The sequence below is a fragment of the Crocodylus siamensis genome, chromosome 5, assembly GCF_052110815.1.
Source record: "Crocodylus siamensis isolate JL-2025a chromosome 5, ASM5211081v1, whole genome shotgun sequence".
Classification (NCBI taxonomy): Eukaryota; Metazoa; Chordata; order Crocodylia; family Crocodylidae; genus Crocodylus; species Crocodylus siamensis.
In genome coordinates, this window is record NC_143399.1 from 133,635,770 (window position 1) to 133,661,523 (window position 25,754).

Consider the following 25,754-nt stretch of genomic DNA (forward strand, 5'->3'; position numbering starts at 1 on the left):
ACATAAATAACATGACTAGGTTTTATATATGTAAGGAAATAAGAAAGCATTTCTTTCCTGTTCTATTTATTCTGACATCTTACTTAATTTAAAGTAAGCCATGTAAATAGAAAGGCTTTGTCAAAAGAGTACAACACTGTGTACCCAATAAAGGTCATTTAAATGATGCTGCTCAACATTAATTCCAGTGAAAAATGAGCTCAAGTTCACGTGTTTAACATATTTAAGCCAGGTTGGTTTCCAATTCTAATACTGATTTCCTTGCAACAAAGACTTTCAGAAAAAATGTTTTGAAAATGCAATGAAGAAATATTCCTTCAGATTTAAAGGCTGTGCAGTTTTTGACAGGTAGGAACTATGCATTTTATGTCTTTGCTTACCTTAGTAATACGGTGACAATTCTCAGTTTATAAATAAGTTGAAAAAGCATTTCTGTGGCAGATTTTAGTGTTGAAGTCAAACAAGTCTATTTTTTAAATAAAGGATCAAGGGAGGAAATTGAGAATGATTTTGTATGCTTTGTTTCTGTTAGTGAACACTCTAGCATCTGAGGAGTTATCTTTCTCCTCGAACTGTAGCCTTCTGCTTTCCATTGTACAACATGGAAGCTTTTGTATAAAGAAGTTCCAAGCTCTCATGATTGGATAGCCTTATGCTGTACTGAAGTAATAGGTGGTAAAGGTTGTACCCTCATCCCAAGGGTCCTCCTTTTTTATTTCACTGTGATTTGAAGTAACTGTGACCACTTTCCTACCTGAGAAAGAATAATGAGGAGATTATAAAGGAGCACTTTAGTCTTCGAGTTATTAGAAGCAGCTTTTATGGATGTTGAACCTCAGCCAACAGCTGTGTCTCATCCTTTTCTGCTCCTGCCCCCACCAACCACACCCTATACCAGCTGTTTTTCCGCAAAGAATTAAACAAAAAGGAGCCAAGAACTGAGTTATGACTGAGGCAATAAAATGAATCATAGACAGTAGTCAGAGAGAGAGTGTTGATTAGTGACTTGGGGAGTGAAAATTTAGCATTGCAGCTCCTAGACCTGGATAAAAAGAAAGAGAATAGGTTGCTGCTGGCTTTGATCCTGTTGGAAGAATGGGAGGATGATGGGAGCAAGGAAATGATAATCAAAGACAGGAAACAAGTAGTTACTGGGAATAGAACTAAATACTCAAACATCACTTCAAGTCAGGTTTCTCTTGGTTTTACCTTGTAAAGTGTCCTGGGATAACTTGTTGAATGGTATCCCATGGTGAATAATGAACTAATCAATTATCAGTCTCCGTCTTTAATGGAGATTTGGGACAGACTCTATATAAATCAGAAAAAACCATCAGGGAAGGGTTTTGGGAGAAGAACTGAGAGAGACTAAGTAGTTTTAACAAGCAATACTTTTCAAAAGTATAGCAAGATTTGGTCATCATGCATTTTCCTCTGTGTCCCTGGAAGGCATTAAGCCTGTAATATCTTCCATACACAGCCATTAAATATTTCTATATGCCCTGCTGAGTTCCAGATAAAGTGTGGCCCATGAAAACAAGACAGACAAAGCTGGGACTTAAGCTGTCTATAGACCAGCTTGAGTTAGTAACTTATTTTCTTCTAATAAATGCTCCTTAAGGACTGTAATTCTGTGCATACTGACAAGGTCTGGCACAACTTGAAGTTTTGGAGGAGTTCACTAATACCACAGCTCCAGAGGCTCAAAAGGTCATAATTCTGGTTCTCATTAAAAACTGTATATGAGATATACAAGAGGATCTATTATATACTCATCTAATAAAAATATTATGTTTCCATTGACATGCAAATACCTTTTTACATACTTACAATCAGTAAACATACCCATAGACGGAATCTGTTCCAAATTACATTTATGGTACTGTGAGAAAAACTTCAAGTGCACATTTCTGTTGAATGCTTCACTGCAGTACTTACACACTAGTCTTTTTTTCTCCCATTCTTTTTTGGTCACAGTTCATTGCTACAAAATTCCTGAAGTAAAATGAGTTGTGGCATGAACCTGGAATGTAATCACAGACCTTTATACCTTCAATCTAAAGTTCTCCCAGTAGAGTTAACGCAATGGCATACCTCACATGTTTCAGAGAAAAATTAGTTAGACCTTTTGCCATTATTATTCCCACACTGTTCTAATTTCAGAAATGCACAACAGAGATTTAATGTATATTTAAATAACATTTGTAACATAATTTAATATCTACATGACCACAATCTTTTAGAGTCATGAGAGTAACATTTTCAAAATGCCATATGTGTATACCAAGAATTTATTTAGCACTATTGTTTTCCAGCTATTCATATTCCATGATAGTTGTTTTATTTGTCTCCATACCAGCCTGTTATAGCTCAAAGAAACACAGAATCTGTGGCACTTATAAAAAGAACATCATTCAGTTTCAATGCACATTTCATGGTGCAAGCCATGTATGAGATTTGATACTATGAAAGGCAAACTGCTAAAAAAAAAATTAAGGTTTTTTGCCAGAAAGCTATATGAAGTTACTCACTAAATATGCCATGCAGGAACAATAATTTGGAGCTCAATTTTGCACTGCTCAACAGTCAGGTACAGGTCTTGTGTGCAGAATTAATACACCTTAGAGCAAGAAACCACAAAATTCTTTCTGCCAGTATGTAACCTCCTTCCTCCTCCTACCCCTGCAAATATTTGAGATTGATTTTTCATACATTTGAGCAGAGGCATAACATGACACCTAATCACTGTTGGTACTGATGGAGCAGCATCACTAGCTGTATTGCTGGCAGCACAGTGGCAGAGTCGTTTCTGTTTTTTCACCCTCCCCGCCACACTTTGTTATGCTACTACATTTTAGTCTCCCCTCCATCCTCCGTTTGAGTTACTTGCTTAAAACTATATCTCATTCAACTGAATAAAAAACAAACAACTAAAGCAGGTAACTATGATTTGAAATCTAAAGTCATTAAGGAAAGAGTAAAATAAATTGATATCAATTTGACGATAAACAAAAAGGACCTGGCTCTCCAAGGCGGGACCTGACAGTACGCAGCACTTTTCAAGATACACAGTGTACAAAGAGTAATTACATAAACCACATGCTAACGTATGGTGAAGTCTTTTTCTGAGGGGGCTGAAGATGAACCAAACTGTCACCAGTTTCAGGTTGTCACAGTCTGTGCTAAGAACTCTCAGACAACACAGATCAGGGTTGGATGACAGAGGCTAGGGCCAGAAGTTACACATAAACCTGTTTAAGTGATCAGAAACTGGTTTAAACCTATAACAGAACAGAAGTTTGGTGCACATAAGCCAGTTTCAAAAGGCCAAAACCTGGTTGAATGCAGCGTTGCTGCACTCAGCTACTTGGCTCCCCAAGGTCCCAGGAGTGTGTGTGTGTGTGCGCGGGGGGGAGGGGAGACGGGACGGGACTCCCCCGCAATGAACCCTGATTGAAGGGGAAACTTAGCCCAGTTTGGGCTGAAGGGCTACTCACCTTCCCTGCAGCAACCCAAGCCTGAGACGCCAAGATGCGCGTGGCATTTCCAGCACATTTTAAAAGCATGCTATTCCTGCATGTAGGAGAGCGCGCCTCCAAAGACATAATAAAAAAGGCATCTGGGAAGCTGGTAAGTCCCAGACACCAGCAGTGGAGGCAGGACATGCTGCAGGGAGCGTCCCTACAGACCCAGCAGAAGCTGCAGAAGATGCTGGGGAAGCTGCATGAGCAGGCACAGGGAGAGCCAGGAGCATCTCCCCGTTGAGCACCAGCAACAGAGCCTGAGGATCCAACTGGTGGGACCCACCTTGGGAGTGAGCCTGCATGGTGCCATGCTGGCCATGTGAGTCCCAGGTGCTGAGTGTCACTATGTCAGAGGCCAGGGTAGCTTTGAGTTATCGTCTGTATTTACTTCGAAGATTTTGACATACACTGAGATAGGGTCAACTCGAGACGAAGTATCCTGGCAGGACCCAAAGAAATTTGGTGGGGAGAGCCAGTAACAACCACCTTTCCCCTTTAAAGGGATACAGTCACAGCAGAATAACTTGGCCAATGCTGTTGGACATCACCCTGGCAGGGGAGAGGGTCAATTTAACCCCTAAGGGGGTATGGATGGAATCCATACTGTGTGACAGCCAAGCTTGGGCCAGTGTTGTGACTGTACTTCAGTTGGCAAGTGGATGGGGTGTAGGGGAGGTAGGGCCCCAAGTCACTTACTATCGCACCTAGCCAACCTGAGGCTGGAAAGATATCCAATCTTCTGAGGAACACCCCATTCCTTTCTTAAATCTATCAAGTCATGGCAGGCAAGTAGGAGGCAGACCCACCTCCAGCACTGAGGCCTCAAGTGCCGGTTACATTCACCTGGCACATGTAGTATCAGACTTCACTGACTGAGGTCAAACCAGTTTATGGAACTTCTGTCCCAGACCCCTTCCTGGTTTAAATTAAATCAGTCCCCCAGAATCCCAGCATGCTCTGCAGCCCTGGGCTTGGCTGTCTGTTCCAACCAAGCAGTGTTGGCCCTGCCCTTCTTCTCCTTAGCCAGAGCACTATCACTGTTTTGTGAACAGCTCTCATGGATTTAGCCATCAAAATGCCACTTAATTAGAAATTAGGTGGGTACAGAGTGACCAATTTTAGGCAAATACTTTTTATTTAATACTACAGAGGGGAAAATGACTTTTCATTATTTCTCTTATCTGCAATATGTCAATGTGTTTCTCTCATGATCATATTTTCTATTTGAGACTAGGGGTGCAAGAAAATCTTTTATTTGAAGCCATCCCCATATGAAAAGAGGAATACTACTTCACATTTGTATCAAAGCTTTCATACAAGGATCTCAAATTGACTTAAACACATTTCTACGACCCTTGACACTATGGAGGCGAAGAACTACTACATCCACTCCAGTGACTGGTAAAAAAAGAGGCTGAGAGGTGCTTATCTGCTTTTGCATTAGAAGTGCAAAGGTTTAAAAGATCCTTCAAAAACTATTATGAAGAGAAGTCAGCATAAAATACACTCTACCATCAGCATACAGAAAAATAATACAAAAGTGCATTAATCATTTGGAAGTGAGGGATTTCTGTTACACTAAGCAAAGAGATAGCAGAAAATAATAGAAAATGTCAACTGAGACATCAAAATAGTATACATGGTATAAGACAACTTGATATTGGGAAGGAAAATAAAAATTGTGAGTATTCAACAGCTCTGAAAACTCAGACCCTATATTTTTCAACTTAAATATTCAAAAACTGATGTGTACAAAATTTAGTAGACTTTTTTTAAAAATCAGGCATAAGATTCTTGCCCAATGTCATATCAGTGGTAAGTGTCAGTTAGAAAAGAGCTACGTAATTTTAACTTTCAAGAGCTTCCTTAAACCACTAACTCCAATCCACAATTAAATTCAGTAATTCAGAAAAGCAGTGCATAAGAAAGTAGCCTCTAGGTCATGTGACCACATGAAATAGACAGAAGTATGAGGAAGAAGTGACCACAACACCAATGAAAGCCTGAGGTATCCTTTTCAGTTCAGTGAGGATGCATCCTTATTGAAGCAGAAGTTGACGTGTTTGATCTCTTGCCTGGATTCTACCTCATTGTTGAATTGTCACTCAAAACCCAATTCAGACTGACAATGAGTCATCTGGCCAACATTTTATGGAGTTGTATCACCGAGTCATTTGATACATAGACTTAAGAGTCTATCTCATTCTGACACCTTGCAGCTGTCAAGGTGAATTTGGGTCTAATTATCAGTCTCATTTTTCTGAACTTCACTATGTAAAACATTTCTTGGGTACTTTTGTTTCAGCCTGGTCACCCTCATGTAATTAAGGTTGAATTTGCAGAGACAGTAGACAGAAGGAAGGAGTGGCTTGGTATGGTTTTTGATACTTTTTTTACGAATTAAAGATAAAAAACAAAATACCTTCTAAGCATTAATTCTTAAATGGAAAAAAAAATGAACCACAACAAAAACTTGACAGTAGTTTCATGTTGCAAAGCATTTGGGTTTAAGGTTTGGTCCTCCATAAGTCAGTGGCAAAATTGTTGGTGAGTTCACTGGAACTATGGTTTAGACTTTCCTATCTATAGGTTACTGACTGTCCTTTTCAAATAGTTTTAGCCATGACTGATGTGGAAGGCATTATATAAAAGTATTTATGCAACTCTATGCTAAATATAAGGACTCCAAACATCTTTCAGAACAATCTAGTTATGCTGTTGTCATTTTCATTCCTGATGGTGTCCTTATAATTGAAAATGTTGATTTTTTAAAATTCTCATTGTCTTTGTCAGAGGTATACTTGGGCACTTCTGTGCAGTAACAGGAGCAGCGCACGGGGCAGCACCAGTGGCTGTACTGCTGGTAGTGGTACTGGTGCCTGGGCCAGAGGTGAAACAAGTGTTATTTTTGTGCCCTGCCATTCCCCAGCTCTGTGTCTGGAGCACATGCGCTTTAGCCATGATACTGGTGTTTGTATATAGGATTCTCCATCCTATTTTTGCCACTCATCTGCACATTCCCAGTCTTTTCTCAAGGTCTTCCTGCCCTCTAGTGTTGAAGAGTTACAAAATTTAAAGTTACAGGAACTTTTAAAAGTGAATGTCTTCTTCCTCATTACAATTTCCATCAATTCTACTCCCAATTCTTTTCAAGTTTCTGAAGAAATGGAATCTGGATACATCCGTGCTAGGCTCAGCTTAATACGCTATAATAAAGTTAGAACATAGAAAATAGAATGCACTCTAAGGCTTTATAATGTTTTATGTCCTAAAGATATGTTGTACTCATTTATAATTAGCTACTTATTCATGACATTATTTTAATACCAAAAAAATCAGTTAAAATGGAGTATACTGTCATAAAGCATGCCAGTAATAATAAATGAGCATCAGAGATGAGATGCAATATTCAACACATTTTTTTCAAGCTTCAATGTATTCCTTAAATAAGATTTCTCTGTACTTCTGATAATCTTTTAGAGTTGCATAATTATTTTTGTAATAACATGTGAGACTTTTAAATTACCAGAAATGAATGTGCAGTGGAAAAGGGAAGCTATTTTTCACTCAGTAGTGTACACAGCCTTGATTATCAGGACAAGTTTTACTGACCAGGACACTCAACACCCAGGGAACTGTAATTTTCAGATACAAACAAACAAAAAATAGCTTATTTTGTAAAGAGCTTAGGTCAGTAGTTCTCAACTGTTCTGGACTCAAGAAACCCTTCACAGGACTTGAGGCAACCCTCCATAATTTTTGTGAATTGAGCGGCACCCAGTTTCACAAACTGATTTATATATTACAGTGCTTATCTCCTTGGAGAGAAGCCTGGTAGTACAGGTAGGTGATCAGCCCCTCTGCTGAACTTGTCCTTATCTGCTTGTCTCCTCACACCTCCCTTGAAAGGATCTGGCAGCACCCTGCCTAAGATTCACAAGTTTAGATAAAGGCCTTGCTCTGAAAGGTAAACCCATTTGCGTCTAGCCTAACTAGAATGACTGGTGTTCAATTTCTGAGCTATTTTTATTTTGTGTACCAGTTTCAATAGTATGGACATGAACTTAAGGGCCTGAACTGTTGAAGTTAACTGAAAGACTGTCATGGTCTTTGAGCTTTGAATAAGTCTTTATATTATACAAAGGTTAAATGTTGATTAACTGGCGACCCAGCTCTTTCCATACCAAATTCCAGATTTGGTGTTATTTTTCAAAAGACTATGAAATTAATCAAAATAATTCAGTTAAGCTACCACTTGTTTTATCATTTGCCTATTGAGGCGTCAACTCACTACTTGGATTTAAATACTAGACATTACAAGAAAGTTAATATGGAACATCATCATAGCAGGTTATCCTTCATAGTATAGTCTTCATAGCCACTAAAAAGAGTGCGAATGAATCATATATATTAAAGGATAAAAATAACAATCTTTTAAAATCACCACACTACTAATTTTAAAAACACCATAATTCTTCATCAAGTGACGAAACCTGTACTTAGATGCAGATTTTTGAATAATAAAAAACTGTTTGATTTTAATTCAGTACAGCTGATATATGAAAGCCTTTCTAGTGCTCTGCCTTTGTCTACAGTAGATATTGACAGAAACAAGTATTGCAAAGATGGAATTTAAAAAGGAGAAAAAATAGATTTGTGCTGCTTGTTTTCCATTTAAAGCATCTTCTGCTTTCAAGATGATCACTTATGCTAATCATTGTAAAACTCTTATTTTAACATGCAGAATGTGGTAACCTACAGTCTGAAAGGCTCACTCCAGAAGCCAATATTTTGGCTATTTCCTGTACCTATTTATAAAAAATTACACAAATTTATACTAAATTATACTAGAATACGTATGTAGCCATAAACTATGTGTGTTCTTATATAAAATGAACATCTGCTAATTTTGAGCTGTGGTGATAAACCAGCACAGTAATGTACGTGAGAGGCAAAGCAATTCTGCAAACAGAGCTATACAGTTACCTTCATTTTCCGCAGATAATAAAAAGCTGCACAGAAGAGATCTGCAAAAATCTTCAGGTAGTGCTATAGTTTTTGAGGCTCCAGTTATCTCTAGGGGACAGTTTCACGTCTGTAGATTTTGTTTACACATGGTCAATAATATTTCCTAAAATGAAACAGACAAAGAGTAAGAACACTTAAATAGCAAGACAGACATCTCAAATATATTTAAAAAATATTAGGATACATACTAATGACAGAAGCAATATCATTATAGAGATAAAATAAATGACGAGATGTCAAATGTAGACTAGCAGATTTTTTTATGAGTAACAATGCAAACAGTTTTATTTTTTTCAAGGAGATAAGCTACTTAGAAAATTGACCTGCTAGATATGAATTCAACTCAGAATAGCTATAATAAAGATTCACTTGGCCCTACTCTATCTCCACTGATTTTTATTTATTGTGCTCTGCAGTAACATGATGACATTCTTAAAGTCTGTAGATCCAAATACTACTCTTTGGGTGTGTCTACATGAGATGTTTACTGCAGAGTACACTAATTAACTCCACAGTAAATGTTTCACATCTACACGTGCAACCGTAGGAAACTATAGGATTCCTACACTGCAGGAAACTAACTCCGCAGCACACTAGTACTTGTTTTTCACTCCACAACAGCACATGTGTAGATACTGATGCAACTGGCTGGGGCACGAGGTTGCTTCAGTGCACAGCTGCTTGCTGAACCCCTGGGCCCTCTGCCAGCCAGGGCTGCTCTGAACTAGCTCAATGTGCTGCAGTCCCAGCCACACATTCAAATGGGGTGAATGGGAGCAATTAACTCCAGTGTGATATGCACCAGAGTTTATTGCTATATACTAATATAATAGCATGTATAGATATGCCCCTTTAGAATGAAACTCACCCAATGGAAGCCCCACATAAAACCCTTCACAGCGCAGAGGTAGTGTGGTAACTATAACATGGGTAGAGTTATTAGGAAATACAAGTAGTAAATAATAATCAGGATAGGAAAGGATGATGCGTTCTGGGGCCTTTTATTGACAGACAAAGGCTGGAATAGCAGCTGTGAAAAGGCCTTACAAATACAGGTCCTGTTTCTACTAAAACAATAACTGGCACATGAATTGTACCAGAGAGCTCAGTAAAGTGCATTGTAAATTAAACTGCTAAAACATAAAGCAGCTCAAAGATTCTAACATGCACTGGTATGTGAATGGCATTACAAACACCTACTGCTTTACTCCTGAAAGAACTGGGAGTTGGGTTGCTCCTGCTGAAGTCTGACAAGAACACAACAAAAATATAAGACAAGTCCATTTTGAAGAACTCAAAGTGATTTGATCTGGGTCACTCAATCTTCGAAAGTTAAGACAGTAAGTCTTTACATTTCCTGAGGCTCTGTTTCCCACAGATGTGCAAAAATATGAACAGTTGGATGCCCTTCTAATTAAACTAAAGGGTGATTTAAAACAATCTTCACTACAAATTACAAATTTTGTTGTAGGCTAATCTAAAATCTCTAATCATCAGGAAATTCAGTCCATGAAACAACAGGGAGGCAACATAATTTTCTTGTTCAGGAAAGCTTGTAAATGCTCTCTCTTCATAAAATTCCTGTAATACATCCAGAGGCAGCATAAGAACTGTCAATGGATTATTAGCAGCTGGTCGAGACCCTTCTAGTGCAGCACACTTTTTTTAATTCTAGGTCTAAAAGTAATGACTGAAACTGCGTGTAAAGAACGCCATGGTTTGCATAACAGAGATCATGAAAAGAATGCAGTACAACCACAAGCAGCACCAGAACTCTGACTTAATCCCAGAACTCAGAAAGCAGTAAAACAGAAGAATATTCTGGAGGCTGATAAGAAGGCATTTAGGCCCTGCTTGGCTGAGATGTTCTTGGCTGAGATGCTGCTCCAACTTGGTGTACAGTGATTTCAAAATGGGGCCACACATGAAACAGATCTTGCAGCCAGGTCTTTTCACAGAGGCACAGGGTAGAATCTGGCTACAGTTTGGCAGCCAGCTCATAGGAATCATGAAAAGAAATAAAACTATTTTATTTTTCATCCATGTACCACAACAGACAAATCTTCCTCAAATAGAAGTAATTTTACAGGGGTTCAAGTTTAAATCATTATGGGGAGCCCTCTAAAATACTTAATCTTATACTTTCTTAAGATGACTTGCAGTTCACACAACCGGTGCATAACACCAGGTAAGTGATGTGGCTGTATGTTTCTTTCCTTTTCATACACTTGCAGTATCATGGACTCTTGAGATTTGGAAGCAAACTACCATACTTGTGAGTTTCAGTGGCTGGTTCATCAAAAAAACCATTTAGGTACGAGAGCTAAACAAGGTTTTAAAGATGTAGTCAGAGGTAAGTAACATACTGCAGTGTATTCATCAAATTGAACTTAAACCCCAGAAGATATAAAGAATGCATTTTCCTTAGAAAAGAAGTTATCAACCATTAGAGTCAGGGGATGAATCCTTTCAAGGGGGACACAGCTTCTTCCCAATAAAACATATCTGGCTGAGATGGATTTGATAGTTTACAGAGAATAAAATCCAGTAGGAAAGCCCTATTTAGACTATGTGCTTAATGTCCTAATATCACAGCTTATTCCCAGGACAGTGATTCTCAACCAGGGTAGCTGCAAGGTCCTTTGGGGATTGTGGCAGTGTAAGGAGGTAAGGTGTGAGGAAATACACAGATAAGCACAGGCTCATGCTCTGTCCCTTCTTGGCCATTTCCTCTGCCAGGAGGTAAACACTGTAATAAATTAGTTTTTTGAATGGGGCACTGCTCAATTCACAAAAGTTATGGAGAGGTGCCTTGAGTCTATTACGGGGTCTATCGCCGAGTCCATAAAAGGTTAAGAACCACTGTCCAACTACATGCTGTACTTATCTCTTGTGAAATGCTTTGTACCTTCAATTCTCCCTGACTTCAGCAGCAGCTAAATGGGCTTATAAGCTCACAGAATGGGACCCCATTACAAAACTCCAGGACAATGCCCTAGAGCTGCTTCCCAAGTCCTCAATCCTGAGAGTCCCACAGAAACAGGACAACTCATGCGTGGAAGTGCTTGTCTGAGAAGGACATAACCATAAAAACCAAAATCAGAACTATGCTGGGCATTTGAGGGCTGGCAGCAATCCTAGGCAGAGACCTAATTTGGATGGAACACCGCAAATTAAACACACATATACACACACACATATACGTATATGCACACATACATATATACACACACACCTTTTTTTTTTTTTTTAAAGAAAATGTTTTGTTCCAAGTCAAATCTGCCAAATCAATTCCAAATCCGTGAGTCATTTGAGGACTAACCGTGGCCCGACGACTGGCAAAAAACCACCGCAAATATTTTGCTGGAGGAGCAGAACTGGCTCAGCAGACAGGCAGCTGGGCTGGTGCTGCAAAAAGCAGCGACCACTTGTTCCCAGCCAACGCTGAAGGGCCAGAAAACAGGAATATCTCTCTTCTCCACACCAAAACAGTGCTGCGTTTCTTTTTTTAGCAAGAACCGTAACCTTTCCAGGCGTGCCCCCTTTCCTTTCAGAGGAAAGCAGTGCTGGAATCGGACCTCACAGCGTCTGCTCTAGCTCGAGGCGGAATTGCCCCTGACCAAACGAGCCCGGCTAACCTGCTCCCTTGCTCTCCCCTCACCCCGCTGCTGTCTCTCCACGCTCCCTACTGCTTCAGTCGCCGCTTAGCAGCTCCCCCTGGCTCGCAAAGCCGCTTTTTCCCGCCCCCCTCCCTGCAGCTCTGCTTCCCCCGAGCCCTCAGCCCAGCTCCCTCAGAGCGCGGGGCAGCGCAGCGCGGGGCGGGGCGGGGCGGGGCGGGGGCTGGAGACGCAGCCCCTCCGGGCGGGCGGGAGGCGGCCCACGTGGCTCACTCCTTCCTTCCTCCCTCGTCCGCCGGTGCCGCCCCGCGCCGCTCGCTGGCCCTTCAGGCTGCGGAGTCGGGGCAGCCCCATGCTGCCCAGGAGGTGGGAAGGTAGCTGTGGTGCCCGCCTCAGCAGCGCCCCCAGGGTGTCCTGCAAAGCCAGAGGGGTCTTGGTGCCCCTGCTCTGGGCCAGCCACTGAGTGAGTCCCTCCACCCTCCCAGCTGCCAGTCCTATGCCGGGGGGCAGCAGGCGTGAGGGCCACGCTCCCCTCCAGCCATGGGGACGGCCTCGTCCCTGGTGAGCCCAGCGGGTGGTGCCGGGGAGGTGATCGAGGACACCTACGGTGGTGGCGGCGAGGCCTGCGAAATCCCAGTGGAGGTGAAGCCCAAAGCCCGCCTGCTGCGCAGCTCTTTACGCCGGGTGGGCGCATCACGGCCCGGGGGCCTCATCGGGGCCAGCTTCAAATCCACGGCCTCGGTGCAGGAGCTAGAGTGTGCAGCTGAGTACGAGCGCCTGAAGAAAGAGTATGAGATCTTCCGCGTCAGCAAGAGCAACGAGGTGGCCTCCATGGTGAAAAAGGAAGCCAAGCTGGACAGGGAGAACAAGCGGCTCCGGGCAGAGCTCCAGGTAAACCGGTCACGGCGCTGTCCCAGCCCCCAGCAGCAGAGAGACCAATAATCGTGTTGACCGCTGCCTTGGCTGGACGTGACAGTTCGTCTTCAGTCCTCAGTTGCGTTGGAAAGATGGGTTTTCCCACTTTCCATTGGGGGAAGCTGAGGCACGGACAAGAAGGGTTGCGGCCAAAGTTGTGCAGCAAGTAAACGTCCAAGCACTTCATTGCTTCTGAAATTGGGAGTTGAAAGCCAAGTGAAGCCTTACTTAAGAGTCCAGTACCCAAAACCAGTCCATACCGGGGTGCTCGACCTCTGTCCCGTGGGCCAAATGCAGCCTGTGGACCCTTGGAACCTGGCCAGTGGGGCTTCCCGTGGTCAAGAGATTTGGTGGCGGGGGAGCGGTGGCAGTACTGCCACTGTTCCCTGCTACCAAAATCTCAACATCCATGAGGTGGATCAGAGCTGGGCCATGAGTCTCCCTCTCCATGGCCAGATCAGGGCTGGCCCACACATCCATTCCTCTGTGCAGCCAGGCTGGGGCAGGGCTATGCACTCTTCTCCCCTGGTAGCTGGTTTGGGGCCAGCCCATGCCCCCTTGTCCTTCCCCGTGCCCCTTCTTCCAGATTAAAGTGGGCCAAGGTACACCCACTTTCTTCTGCCTGGCCAGGTTGGGGCTATGCCATACCCCCTCCCTGACACAGGATTAGGTATGCCTCTTCCTCCTGTGGGGCTAGATCAGAGCCAGGTCATGCCCTCTTCCCTAATGGGGCCAGGTTGGGCCTGGGCAAGCTCCCTTCCCTTGCACAGCTGGATTGGGGCCAGACCAAGCCTACCCCGAGTCCCAGATTGGGTCCATTGGCTCTGAGCCTGTGGAGGGATTGGGAATTCCCATCCAGCCTGCCACCCAACAAGGTTGAGCATCACTATTTTATATCTCTGCCTCTTCCAAACCATCTTCTGGAGAATCAGGCTGGCTTGCTCAGTTCTTCTACCAACTCTCTGGTTGCTTAACAGAAATAACATTCAGAATTGCCTTTGGATTAGGTTCAGTTCTGTCTGCTTTTTTCTTAGACCACCACAATCTGCAGTGAACTTCACGTTAGCAAATGTGTGTGCCTGGGAAAGTCCCACCAAAATCAAAATGAAGTTAGCGGGGCTTTCTTTGGGATGTAGGGACTCTGTTCACAAAGGACTCATTGTAAGGACTGGGATTCTGTTTGTCAGGACATTCTGTTTCTCATTCACTGGAGGAGCACATTGCATTGTTGTACTGGTTGGGTTGGGTTTAAAGCAGGGTGGCCAATCTGTGGCATGGGTGGCACAAGTGGCCTAGACAGCCTCTCTGTGGCATAAAGCAGATCAGGAAGGGAACAGGCAGCACAGTGGCAGGTAGGGCAGGATGCAGAAAGCAAATCAGCAAATTGGAAAGGGAAAGAAGCAGTAAGCAGAGCAGCAGCTCAGGCAGGGGAAGGGGATTGGAGTGGCACTTGTAAAAGGCTTCAGGCTTAATATGTAACACATCTGCCATAAAGGTTGGCCTGCACTGCTTTAAATCTAAAACAAAGGTCTTCATTGAAGTCAAAAGATGGTATGGGATGGCTGTGTGAGACAAGCCTGCTGAACTTGTTACTCAAACTTACAGCTGAAAAATGCTCTAAAACTTTGTAACATTGATATTTCCCTCTCCAAGATATTAATACATTAAATGTTTTCAGGCTCTTCAGAAAACTTACCAAAAAATACTTAGAGAGAAAGAAAGTGCTTTAGAAGCCAAATACCAAGCCATGGAAAGAGCTGCTACTTTTGAACATGACCGTGACAAAGTCAAGAGACAATTCAAGGTAAACAAGATGCTGGCTTTCATTGAATATTGTTTAGATTTAGTGGAAAATAACACTTCAGGTAGTGAAAAAGGATCATTGCTTCACGTATCATTGCTTCATATTCTTAGACCTGCCACTTGTGTTAGTTCAACATTAGTCTTTGCTAGCGTCATGCCTGGAAGGGCAAAGAAAATACAGATGGATTAAACCTTTGCAGTTTTTAAAAGAAAAACATTTTTCTTAGTAATTTTCACTATTTAACATTTGTAGTTTTCATTAAAAGAACTTTACAACTCTTGGCATTTTCCTTTTTCTTACTAAAATGTTAATGAAGGTAAGAGCCTTAACATTTTTCCCCCCAGGTAACTTGAAAAGATTATCAGTTGCCAGGTCGATGCTTTGGGTTTTCCCTTCCTGTCATTGATGAAGTTCCCAGCAAAAAAATCAAACAGTACATTTAGTTCTTTGAACTGTTTTAGGAATTACTGATATCATCAACTTCAACAGAAGTGATGTCTTGGTAGATGAATAAGACCAAAATTGTTTCTGAACATAGGATTTGCAGGTATCTCTTGGGTCATTGATTCCAACTATTTGCAATTAAGTCTATGCATTCCCTTTGTTGCTCCTGAAGTGTTTTATTTCTTTGGGAACTTATTTTTAGCTCTTTAACGTTTTAACTCTTTAACTGTAGCTTGTGATAGTAATATTGCATATACAGGGCCATTCAAAATACATGTTCACTTCTTATTTTAGACAACTTTAAATTAACATATCAATCCACAGCAAAGTAATATATTAAATCTATTAAGAATGAAAGGGAAGCTTTGAGAACAAATTGTAGCTTGACTGAAGAAGATCACCTGTCTTGAAACTATCAGTTAACAACTATGTATGTCACTTTCCATTTTACGTTTGTGGTGGACAGCGCTAAAACTCACAATTATTTAAAAACGTGATATAGACCTTAAAATAATGAGATTAAAAAAAAATAAATGCCAAGTTCTTTTTGTTTGTCTCCTAGAACTGAAACTTTGGCTTTGCACTGTGGTCACAGTTTCAAGCTTTTCCCTGAAATTTTGAGTATTAGAATCTATTTTGAATGCAATCGAAATAGGTAAATCTAAGAACTTAGTCAGACATCAAATTTCACAAGTTTCATGATAAAACATGACAGTTGGCACTATTGGCTTAAAACTTCAAACATTTTCTTTTTATAGATTTTTAGAGAAACTAAGGAAAATGAAATTCAGGATTTGCTGAGAGCTAAACGAGAGCTAGAAGCCAAACTTCAGAGACTACAAGCCCAAGGGATCCAAGTGTGTGATCCCGAAGAGTCTGATTCAGATGACAATTGCACAGAAGTCACAGGTAAAAGTTCTACATGCTGCTTTCAGAAACTGAACAAAAAATCTTTGATTAATTTCCAGAAAGTATAAAAAAGAAGAAATATAGACTGTGGATGTTTATAATACAGGTTTTACAAGCAAGAACATATTTAACCTTGTAAACTCTTTTCATCCATTATATATTTTTATAAATATTATGCTATGATAAATTGGATGACTAGAAACACAAAATAAAAAGAAAGGAGAAGCAGAAACACTTGGAGGCTTCCATTCACTTGAACACAGACACAGATGCTCTTTCTGTCTGTTTTTTTTTCAAGTGAATGGAAGTCCTAATTTCAGGAGTATTTATAGTGACTCATACTTGAAATAGATATAGCAAGTTTTAACCCTCTTCAAGTCTTTCTGTTTCTCATTTTTTATTTTGAGTTTCTAGTCATCTTATATCCTTCCCACAGTTTAGACCTCCTGTTTCAGTTTATCACAGTGACTGTAGATAACACATCAGGGCCAAGAGTAAACAAGCTGGAATTCGAATGAATCTTAGGTAGGTGGAACATCATTTTCCAAATTGGGATGTAAGGGGAGCAACCTGAATGGCTGTAATATTGTAAATTACAACCGTAGCTATTTCATTACTAGGGACCATCAGAAAGGCTCCCTTTATGAAACAGTATTGAGAGCAGTGGTTGTCAGCCTTTTTAGACTCAAGACACCCCTTGTTGGGCTCAGTGCACCCATTCATAACTTTCTGAACTGAGTGGCACCTCATTTAAAAAACTAATGTATTTATTACAGTGCTTACCTCCTTGCATGGGGTGGGGGGCAGGGGGTGAGGCAGGCAATGGCGGCAGGGAGGCAGGTAAAGCCTGAGCTTGCCCTTATCTGCTTATCTCCTCAAACCTGAAGCCTGAGCCTGCCTTTGTGGCCTATCTCCTCACCTCTTGTTTATCTCCTTACATGTCCTCCAGCACCCTTCAGGGGATCTCTTCAAAGGATCTTACCCCAATACCCTGGTTGATAAGCACTAATTTACAGGGAGCAAAGCTGTAGGCCCTAATGACACAGGAGGTGTGTATAGAGCTACAAAGCATAACCCAGCGTAGCGGTGGGGATGGCAGAATCTTTGTTTATGCCTTAAGTGACATTGGACAGTGTGGGAAGTATTCAGTAAAATTGTCAGTTTCCTGGCTTTGCATCTGATCTAAAATATGACACTTTTACTAAAATAGTGCCCCCTTTTTTTTCCTAAGTAAGGATGTAATGCAGCCTAAGGATCAGTAACTTCTGCTTGGAGGCCCAGTATCTGAGCAATGTTACATCGTGACCCTGTTTTGACCTCAAAAATTTGTCCTTAAGGGGGATAGCTGCATAAGCTTTGTTATGTTTTGGAATGCTATGATTGTGTAAAGCACTTACACACATGCTTAATTATAGTGACATAAGTCATCCTGCTGATTTTAATGAGTCAGTGTCTGTTACTGCTTCTCTGTGCAGTTTCTCCTTTCTTCTTGCAAGTTTCTTCTCACTTTCCATAGTTTCTCTTCCTACACTCTTTATTAACTCTTTTTGATCTGCATTTCTGTTTTTCTTTTCTTGAAAGATTTATTTAGGATTTTCCAAGTGAAAGATTGATTGGCAGTGAAGTGATCCAAGCATAGCACAAGAAGACGGTAGGAACATTTCATCTAGCTCAGAAGGTGAAATCTGAATCTTGGCTTGCAACATCTTTTGACTGTTTTCGTTCTGATTCTTTCTTAAACAGAGACCATAAATTTTGAAATGTGCATGAATATCAACAGAAAAGACTATGAAATACCTCCTTTTAATCTTTATTGGTGACCTAAGACAACCTTTTAAATCAGTGGATGTGAATGATCTATGTTATGTGGTCTGTTACCTATTTCTGTTGCAACACGCTTCTCATGCACACTGAGGAAGTACTGATTTTAGAATTATAGCAGACAAAAGCAGTGAGTTAACCTGATAAAGGGGCAGACATTTACTCAGTGGCACTTGAGCACAAATTTTAACCTCAGTGATTTGGTGTGATATTGTAGTTTAGCTAGTGAAAATGAGTATTTATTTATTTTAAGCTACTGGGGCCCAATCTGAATACTGGACTGGTGGAGCACTGGGAAGCGAGCCATCTATGGGCAGCATGATGCAACTTCAGCAGTCTTTCAGAGGGCCTGAGTTTGCTCACAGTTCTATAGACGTGGAAGGACCATTTGCAAACATAAATAGAGGTAAGACATTGGTGCTTTCTAACTACTCAAGTCTAAAAGTTATTTACAGATTGTAAATAAATGCTGTTTACCATTGAGGTATTTTGTGTCCATTCTTACTAAGTTCCCCAAGGATCAAGAAGAGCCTCTAGCTGTTGAGGCTTTAGTTGTTCTAACACAGCAGTTGGTGGTGTTCAACCTCTAGCCCATGGACCTGATTTAGCGCACGGAGCTGTGTCATCCAGCTCGTGGGCTTACCTTTTGGGTCCAAAAATTCAGCAGCTTGGGAACCCATAGTTGCAGCAGCTAACACTGCTACTGCTCCCCTGCTGTCAAATTTCTGGGCCTATGGTGAGCCCCCAGGCATGAATGGGGGGCTAATTAGCACATGGATCTTTTGTGGGGGATATCTGGGAGTCCCTGCTCCCACGGCCACTGGAGAGGACCTGCTCTCCTGGCTTCCTACTTGGGCTTAAGAAGGGCTAAACCTTGCCCCTTCCTGTCAGCTGGTTTTACTGGTTGCCTTGGCAACCAACACCTGCACAGCCCTGGTGACTGGCAGCTGAGCCTCCCTCTTCCTGCCACTAGGGGTCTCTCCTGAGCCTTCTCTGCTTTCAGGTGCAAAGCACCTGAGTGCACTGCAACAGGGAGTTTTGCACAGGTTGCATTGTCTAATGCTTTCCTGTCTGTGACACCCCATAAATTTAAGTTAGTATTCAGACTTCAAGCAGTTTGTCTTTCTGACTTTAAGTTTCCTTGGACCTGTAGCTTTGGAACGTTGGCTTACTTCCTTGTAAAGGTTAATTTATTTGAATTTGAGACTCTTGGTAATGTTAGACTACAAAATAAGAAGCAAAGAATTAGTTTTAAAGCTTTCTGTGATTAATTAACTTAGGGTACAAACTTTGAGAACAATGCAATTTATCAACAGAAAAATAGCATTACATATTGCTTCCTCAGTGTTTAGCAATATAGTTTATTTACAATTAATTTTGAAGATGCAGGGTTTGCTTGGGTATTATTCAGTTATAATAATGGACATTTTTCTTGTTGGGGGATTTAATTTTGTTTGTTTGTCGGGTAGCTATTAACCAGACTTCCTGGATACATTTCACACATCATTATTTTAAATAATTTACCATTAAAGTTCTGTGTGTGTGAACATATTAAATATGCTTCTAATATTTTCTGTTTTTCTAGGTTTATATAATTCTTCGTGTTGTTTAAATCTGGCTTATAAAATGAAATATGAAGTGTTCATATGAAAAATGTCTGAAAAAAATAATTTCACTTGAGACAACAGAGTGAACTCTGTTTTTATATATTGCTTATAGATGACTGGGATGCTGCTGTTGCCAGTTTATTGCAGGTCACACCACTGTTTTCCCACTCTCTCTGGAGTAACACAGTAAGGTGTTATATCATTAGTACAGATGAGACCCAACCAGAGGTGGATATCTTCATTAGGGTGAGAACATAACAAAAGTTACGTTAATTGATAATTAATTATGATGAACTATTCTTCCTCTTCGTTATTTTTTTTCAGTAAAACTCTGTAATGTTTCTTAAAAGGTTTTGTAGCTGCCACTGGTTCCATTCAAATCAGTGGGAGTTTTATCAAGTATTTCAAAAGAACAAAGCATATTTAGGAAAGAAATTGGGGTTTAATTAATAGGTCCTTACTGAAGTGTAGAATTAGTGGTAAAGCATGGCTAATTTATATTTGTTTTTAGAACTACTCACCAAAGCTTCAAAGAATCTGTGAAACAAAGGGGTACTTCTTTCAAGTGGTTCATTTTCCATCAGAAAATCAGAGTCAATTCAAGGATGTGAGAAAATGGGAAATTGAAAAAAGTTTCTTAGTCATTTTGCTCATGAAGTCAACTTTGCCAAGGTAAGTTAATCATTCTGCAGATTGGAAAGGCAAAGCGAAACAGATAATTTATGCATAATGCATGACTTATTAAAATCTATGTAGCCTTCCACATACAGAATTTCTTAAGCTGTCTCTTCTAATACACCATCCTTCAGACTTCAGATTTACTAGCACAGACCGTTCAAAGAATGTATTTTCTTTATAATATTCCCTTATCCTGCACTTCTAGATTTTTTTTTATATAATTGAACATAAAAGCTATCTTCATAATATGCAGATTTCTTGCTTTCTAAGACCAGTGTTCTGCTTTGCATATTGATAGAATTGTAGAAATTAGAAATTATATGTGAAAGTCTACTGTGTGTTTCATTCACTTTATCTGTCTATCCACCTGCCTGTATTACTTGTGTTCTCTTGCATATTTTTTTAGTACCTCATGAACTTCTGGCCAACTTCATGGGTCTTAAGTATCCTACACTTGTCTGTCGTGACTTAATTTGCTAAAGCTATGATGTTTTGCAACAACAGGCAACATGGTGCTTTCTGTTTGTATAATGGATTGTTGATAGTTTACTAGAAGAAATGTGAGTCTTTGAATGAAACATACTGAATCAAAGATACTTTTAGAATTCAGTTATGATTATTTCTATTGCACATAATGGCATTTTTAGGAGATATTTTTTTCTATATACAATGAAGGAAGGAGAAAAGGGGGATTAGAAGGAGAAATAGTAAACTGGTGTGGAGTAGCTGTTTCAGCATATTTAGAAAATAAAAAGCCTTGAGATTCTAGAGTACCTTTGATTAGGTAGCACTGAGTTTCATACTACGAAAAGTCTTTGAACCTTGGAATTTCACTTTTGCAATATTGTTTGAGCTGGGAGATATTGGCAAAGTAGTCTTGCTGGGGCTACAGAGGCATGGTCCAAACTTGTTCTGAAGGCTGCTCCTAGTCAACCCAAGTGCACATGAGTAGCTGGCCAGTTAGGTTGAGGAGTCAATAGCAGCTGGACATGATGCTACCCAATATTGCTCTCCTACATGTAATTGGCATTGTTACTAAGATGGGCCATTTGACTTGCACAGGCCTTTGACTTGATTGTTTATATTGCTGAAGCTCCTGATAGGCTGAATGTTTCACTTCTATGACCTGAAATCCTCTGTTAAAATATTTGGCTGCCTCTGTTGTAAAAGGCACACCTTTTTAGCTTTTGTAGTGAAACTCATCCACAGAGCTTACAGTGTTTGAAGTGTTTACTACAACAGTGTAATATAGCACAAGAATGCTGATTTCCAATCTAGCTGTTTGTTGGACGACTGTGAAGAAGCCTTCTTGAAAAATCGTGAAGGAAAACCCCGTTTGATTTACCGCAGAATAGAGGAAGGCACAGTTGGCTCGGATTCTGTGCAGCAGTTAATCGAGCAAGTTTGTTACGTGAACAAAGCAAAGGTACCACATGTAGAATGTTTCTGTGATTTGTTCTAGCTTTATCACTTCAAAACCCAGCTGACTTCAGATATTAAAAAAAAAAAAAGAATTATACATTCTTGGCTGTGGACATTCAAGACAAGTACTGTCTGATAATCCAATTTAAGTATTTTATGAAATTGTCAGTAGAATTTGAGGACTGAATCTTCATGAAAGCTTAAACAGATTTGAAAATAAAATTATTTAAGGCTGCTGACAGAGAAGAATGTTGTCCTATTTGTATTATGGAATCCTTAGAATTTAACAGCAAATGAATTTTGGATTTTTTTCGAGATTTTTTTTTTTTTTTAAATCTTTTTGGGAGAAGGGAAAAACATACAATAGAGAACTCCCTAGTATATTTAAAATGTAGAGAAAGTATTATGTATTTTTTTTTTAAGATATCAAAACAAAACACATCTGACTCAAAGTCCCTTCTTCCTGCTTTTGTGCTAGTTCAGTGATTCTAAATCACGCTGCTTTGAGAGCATTTTAATGGTATCATGCTGTATTAGCGCTGTTAGATGTGCAAACAGTTATATGTTTCACAACATAAACACAGAAATTTCAAATAGGAATCCATGGTGTCAAACACTTTCTGACCTGTCATGGTCCTTTTGAGTTCTTTGCCACAGAAGAATTGTTCTATTATTTTTCCATAATCAAAAAACAAATGACAGCTAAGACGGGTCATTCTGTAAGCAGTGCTTTGAATCTAAGAAGGTTGAGGACCACTGGACTGGATACTTAAGGAAAAATACATATAAACAGTCGTATATAGCACAAAGTATGAACTGATTTTCAGAAGCAGAACAGTTTTCTGGAGTTGGATTGTTTCTTGGTTTAGTAGTTTTTCCTGGTAGTCTTCTTAAAGTTGTTGTACACCCCTTTTATTAGCAACCAAACAAAGCAGTTTTTAATAAACCAGTCTCTAGATCCCTTTCTCAGAGCAGAGGAAAAACTGTACTGGATTTTAGATTTTCCTGAAACGTTTCTAGTCACTGAGTTGGCCAAGAAAGTCTTTGCATGATAGAGATGCATCACTTTCAAAAGAATCCTAACTTGCAGTGCTAGAGTATAAACCTCTAAAGTACATTTCATTCTGAAAGGTGCCTAATGTTCTGGAGAGAACACAAGATTTGTTTATATCTCAGTAACTTCAAATTGTATAGTCAGTTTCAGAGTTGCTTTATATGTATTTTGTCATTACCTTCAGATCATTGATCACATGGGAGAAGTAGATGAAGGAGCATATGAAATCGCTAACTGTGTGGAAAAGATCATTAAGCAGGTAGAGTGTATGATGCAATACAGCTTTGCCCATTCTTACTTGGAATTATGATAAAATTGTAAATGTTGGCAAAATGAGTGATATTATGATGTGATTTTAAAAGCTTCTCTTTGTTTCAGTGTTAATACTTGGAAGTAAAGAGTGTTGCAGATGATGAGAATAATTCAAGACTTATGATATTTTATGTAACCCCTGTCATGGGAAGATTAAAGTGAACATCTTGCGCACAGCTGACCTGAGCAGGTGCAGGGCGCGGGGCAAATCAGCCCATGTGGGGCCCCACCCTCACTGCTATCCCACAGGCCCTGGACTCAAAGAAGCTGCTGCTGCCATTAGCAGTGTTGGTTGGGGGGGAGGAGCAAGCGGCTGGATGCGGAGCTGCTGCTCTGCCCAGCTCTATGGAGCCCCCCAAAGCGTTGGGTCCGGGGTGGTTGCCCTGATTCGCACCCTCCCTCCTCCCCAATGGCCCTGATCTTGAGATTTCTATGTATAGAGTTACCTGGACCTATATGAAGTATAGTCTTTGCTAGTGTGAATGTGCATAAATTTGTTGACATTAGTAGAGTTGGACTTATCTATATAGACTGTTACCTAAAATGGGAAGAAAGAGCACATCGGAGTTTAGTCAGATATATGTATGTCAACTTTATAGTGACACACACCACAGAGGCTACAAATTATACTGCAATGGAGGTCCCATATGACATCCAAGAGTGTGCACTTTTGCTCTGATTGCCCGGGACTTTCTTGAGAAAAAATACTTTTAAGGAGTACAGTTACAGTGTCTTCATATGGTTTGTTTTTTATACAGGATATACTGGGCTATGAAAACACCGAACTGGAAGGCAAGGATTTGGGGAATAAAGAGGAGTCCACTGCTCCTGAAGAAGATGATTTTGGAGATGTACTTTGGGATGCACATGATGAACAAGAACAAATGGAAGCTTTCCAGCAGGCTTCTAATTCAACTTGTGAGCTTGGATTTGAGAAAGTAAGTGAACAGAAGTGTACACAAATCAAAATATGCCTCTTTCTATTTTATGTGGAGCAGTGATAATGCTATCTGAAAGGAAATAACTTTAAGACTTTAAAGCTTTTACTGCTTAGGCTTGGAGAGATTGTATGTATTATACAAATGACATTTCATTTTTGGGAATAATGCCAATTATGTCTGTCTTGTAGTGCCATTGATGAAGAAATTAACCTTGCTTTTTCAATAGAGGAAATATACTATGATAACACACCAGTGTATTTGCCTAGGAGGTGGGTAACATACCATCCTCCAAAGCCTAAATGAAAAGTCCCAGGCAGATTGTTGGAGGAAGTGAAAGCTCCATCTGAACACTTCTATTTTTAGTATATTTAGAACTGGATAATGAAAAGATTATCTTTTTTGTGTGAAAGAAAGAACAAAATTAAGAAGGGGGACTAATGAATGCTCAGTACTTCCTGGACTACTTTATCTTAAACCCCTCCCAAACTACTGGTCAAAAATTAATAATATATAGGAAAGATAGAATTGGTATTGTTAGAGGAACCTGTATGTTAGAAGCCTCTGATGGGGAATGATGTTAAAGCTCGAGTTGGATGGCACTCTTTCATGTTGTGATTTCAGTTTGTAGCGCAGTTTTTCTACCCAAAGTTAAATCAGCGCAGCTGCAGTGTGGATGAATTTAGAGCAGTATAAATACAGTTTATCCCCCTCGTTTACAGGAATATGGTCATACTGATCATCTTTTATATCTGTAATAACTGCATCTGTACAAATTGTGGGTGTATCACTTCAATTATATACTCTTATAGCAGTACCGTTGGATGTGTAAAAAAACATTTCTAAGACAGCTTCTACTGGTCTTATAGTGCATGTATCCAAACACAGCTTTTTGGCCCATAGACTTTTTCAGAACAGCATTTCCAGACTGGCCTAAGGTGAAGACCTCTTGTGTAGGAGACTGGAGCAGATGCATGTAACTTCAGGAATCAGATTTGGAGAGTGAATGCTTAGCAAACTGTCCATCCCCCTGACAAAGATTGCCCTGTACAACATTGACAAAACTAGCATAGCCTGTTCAGCTGTGCCCAACAGATGAAAGCTGCACAAGAGATACTTGAATGCTATTTTTATTTGATTAGCTTATTTTAGAAATTAGAATTAAAGAGTTAAGTGTTAATTTGGGCTTGAAATTGTAAGGAATGTGTCTTGCTAGTCTTCTGAGGATTTGTGCTAACTGGTGTATAGGAAACTACAGACTATAAAAGTGTTTAGTTCCAAAAAAATATATAACTCCTATAGGAATACTTAGTACAGAACATTCGAGTACTGCCCTTTTCCCCATCATCATAGTATTGTGGTCCACACAATCTTTAGTGTACGTATTGTCACAGCGCCCATATAAGATAAGAAAGCACTACTATTCGTTCTTTACAGAAGAGGAACTGGACAATGAATGGTAGCGCTTTCTTATCTCAAACGTGTGAGGGAAAAATTGATGAATGCCTTGTGCTAGATTTCACTGTTCCAATGCTATTAGTCACATCTATTAGCACTGAAAATTTACCCTCACCCAGCTGGCTATAATCTTTCCCTATATTAATACATTAAAACTTTCGTTAGAAGAAGTATTAAATTGTAGTTTTTAGTGGCTTGAGCACTTTTCACATTCCCGCCATTA

The 25,754-nt window shown here is 40.2% G+C and overlaps 1 protein-coding gene and 1 long non-coding RNA gene across 2 annotated transcripts in view; one reads left to right on the forward strand and one right to left on the reverse strand.

Moving 5' to 3' along the window:
• The window catches only part of LOC149864616 (uncharacterized), a 57,902-nt gene extending 45,665 nt beyond the window's left edge, over positions 1-12,237 (reverse strand). Inside the window, exons 1-2 of the long non-coding RNA XR_016442577.1 lie at positions 11,875-12,237; positions 8,511-8,655 (exon numbers count right to left, since the gene is read on the reverse strand). This is a non-coding gene — a long non-coding RNA (uncharacterized LOC149864616). The remainder of the gene's footprint in view (positions 1-8,510; positions 8,656-11,874) is intronic.
• Positions 12,238-12,437: 200 nt separating this feature from the next.
• Positions 12,438-25,754, forward strand: part of NPHP3 (nephrocystin 3) — a 41,321-nt gene continuing 28,004 nt past the window's right edge. The window contains exons 1-9 of the mRNA XM_090046377.1: positions 12,438-13,060; positions 14,763-14,888; positions 16,091-16,241; positions 18,316-18,468; positions 19,782-19,915; positions 20,181-20,341; positions 21,626-21,773; positions 23,008-23,082; positions 23,894-24,073. Coding sequence (XP_089902503.1) covers positions 12,710-13,060; positions 14,763-14,888; positions 16,091-16,241; positions 18,316-18,468; positions 19,782-19,915; positions 20,181-20,341; positions 21,626-21,773; positions 23,008-23,082; positions 23,894-24,073 — 1,479 coding nt within the window. The 5' untranslated portion in view covers positions 12,438-12,709. The remainder of the gene's footprint in view (positions 13,061-14,762; positions 14,889-16,090; positions 16,242-18,315; positions 18,469-19,781; positions 19,916-20,180; positions 20,342-21,625; positions 21,774-23,007; positions 23,083-23,893; positions 24,074-25,754) is intronic.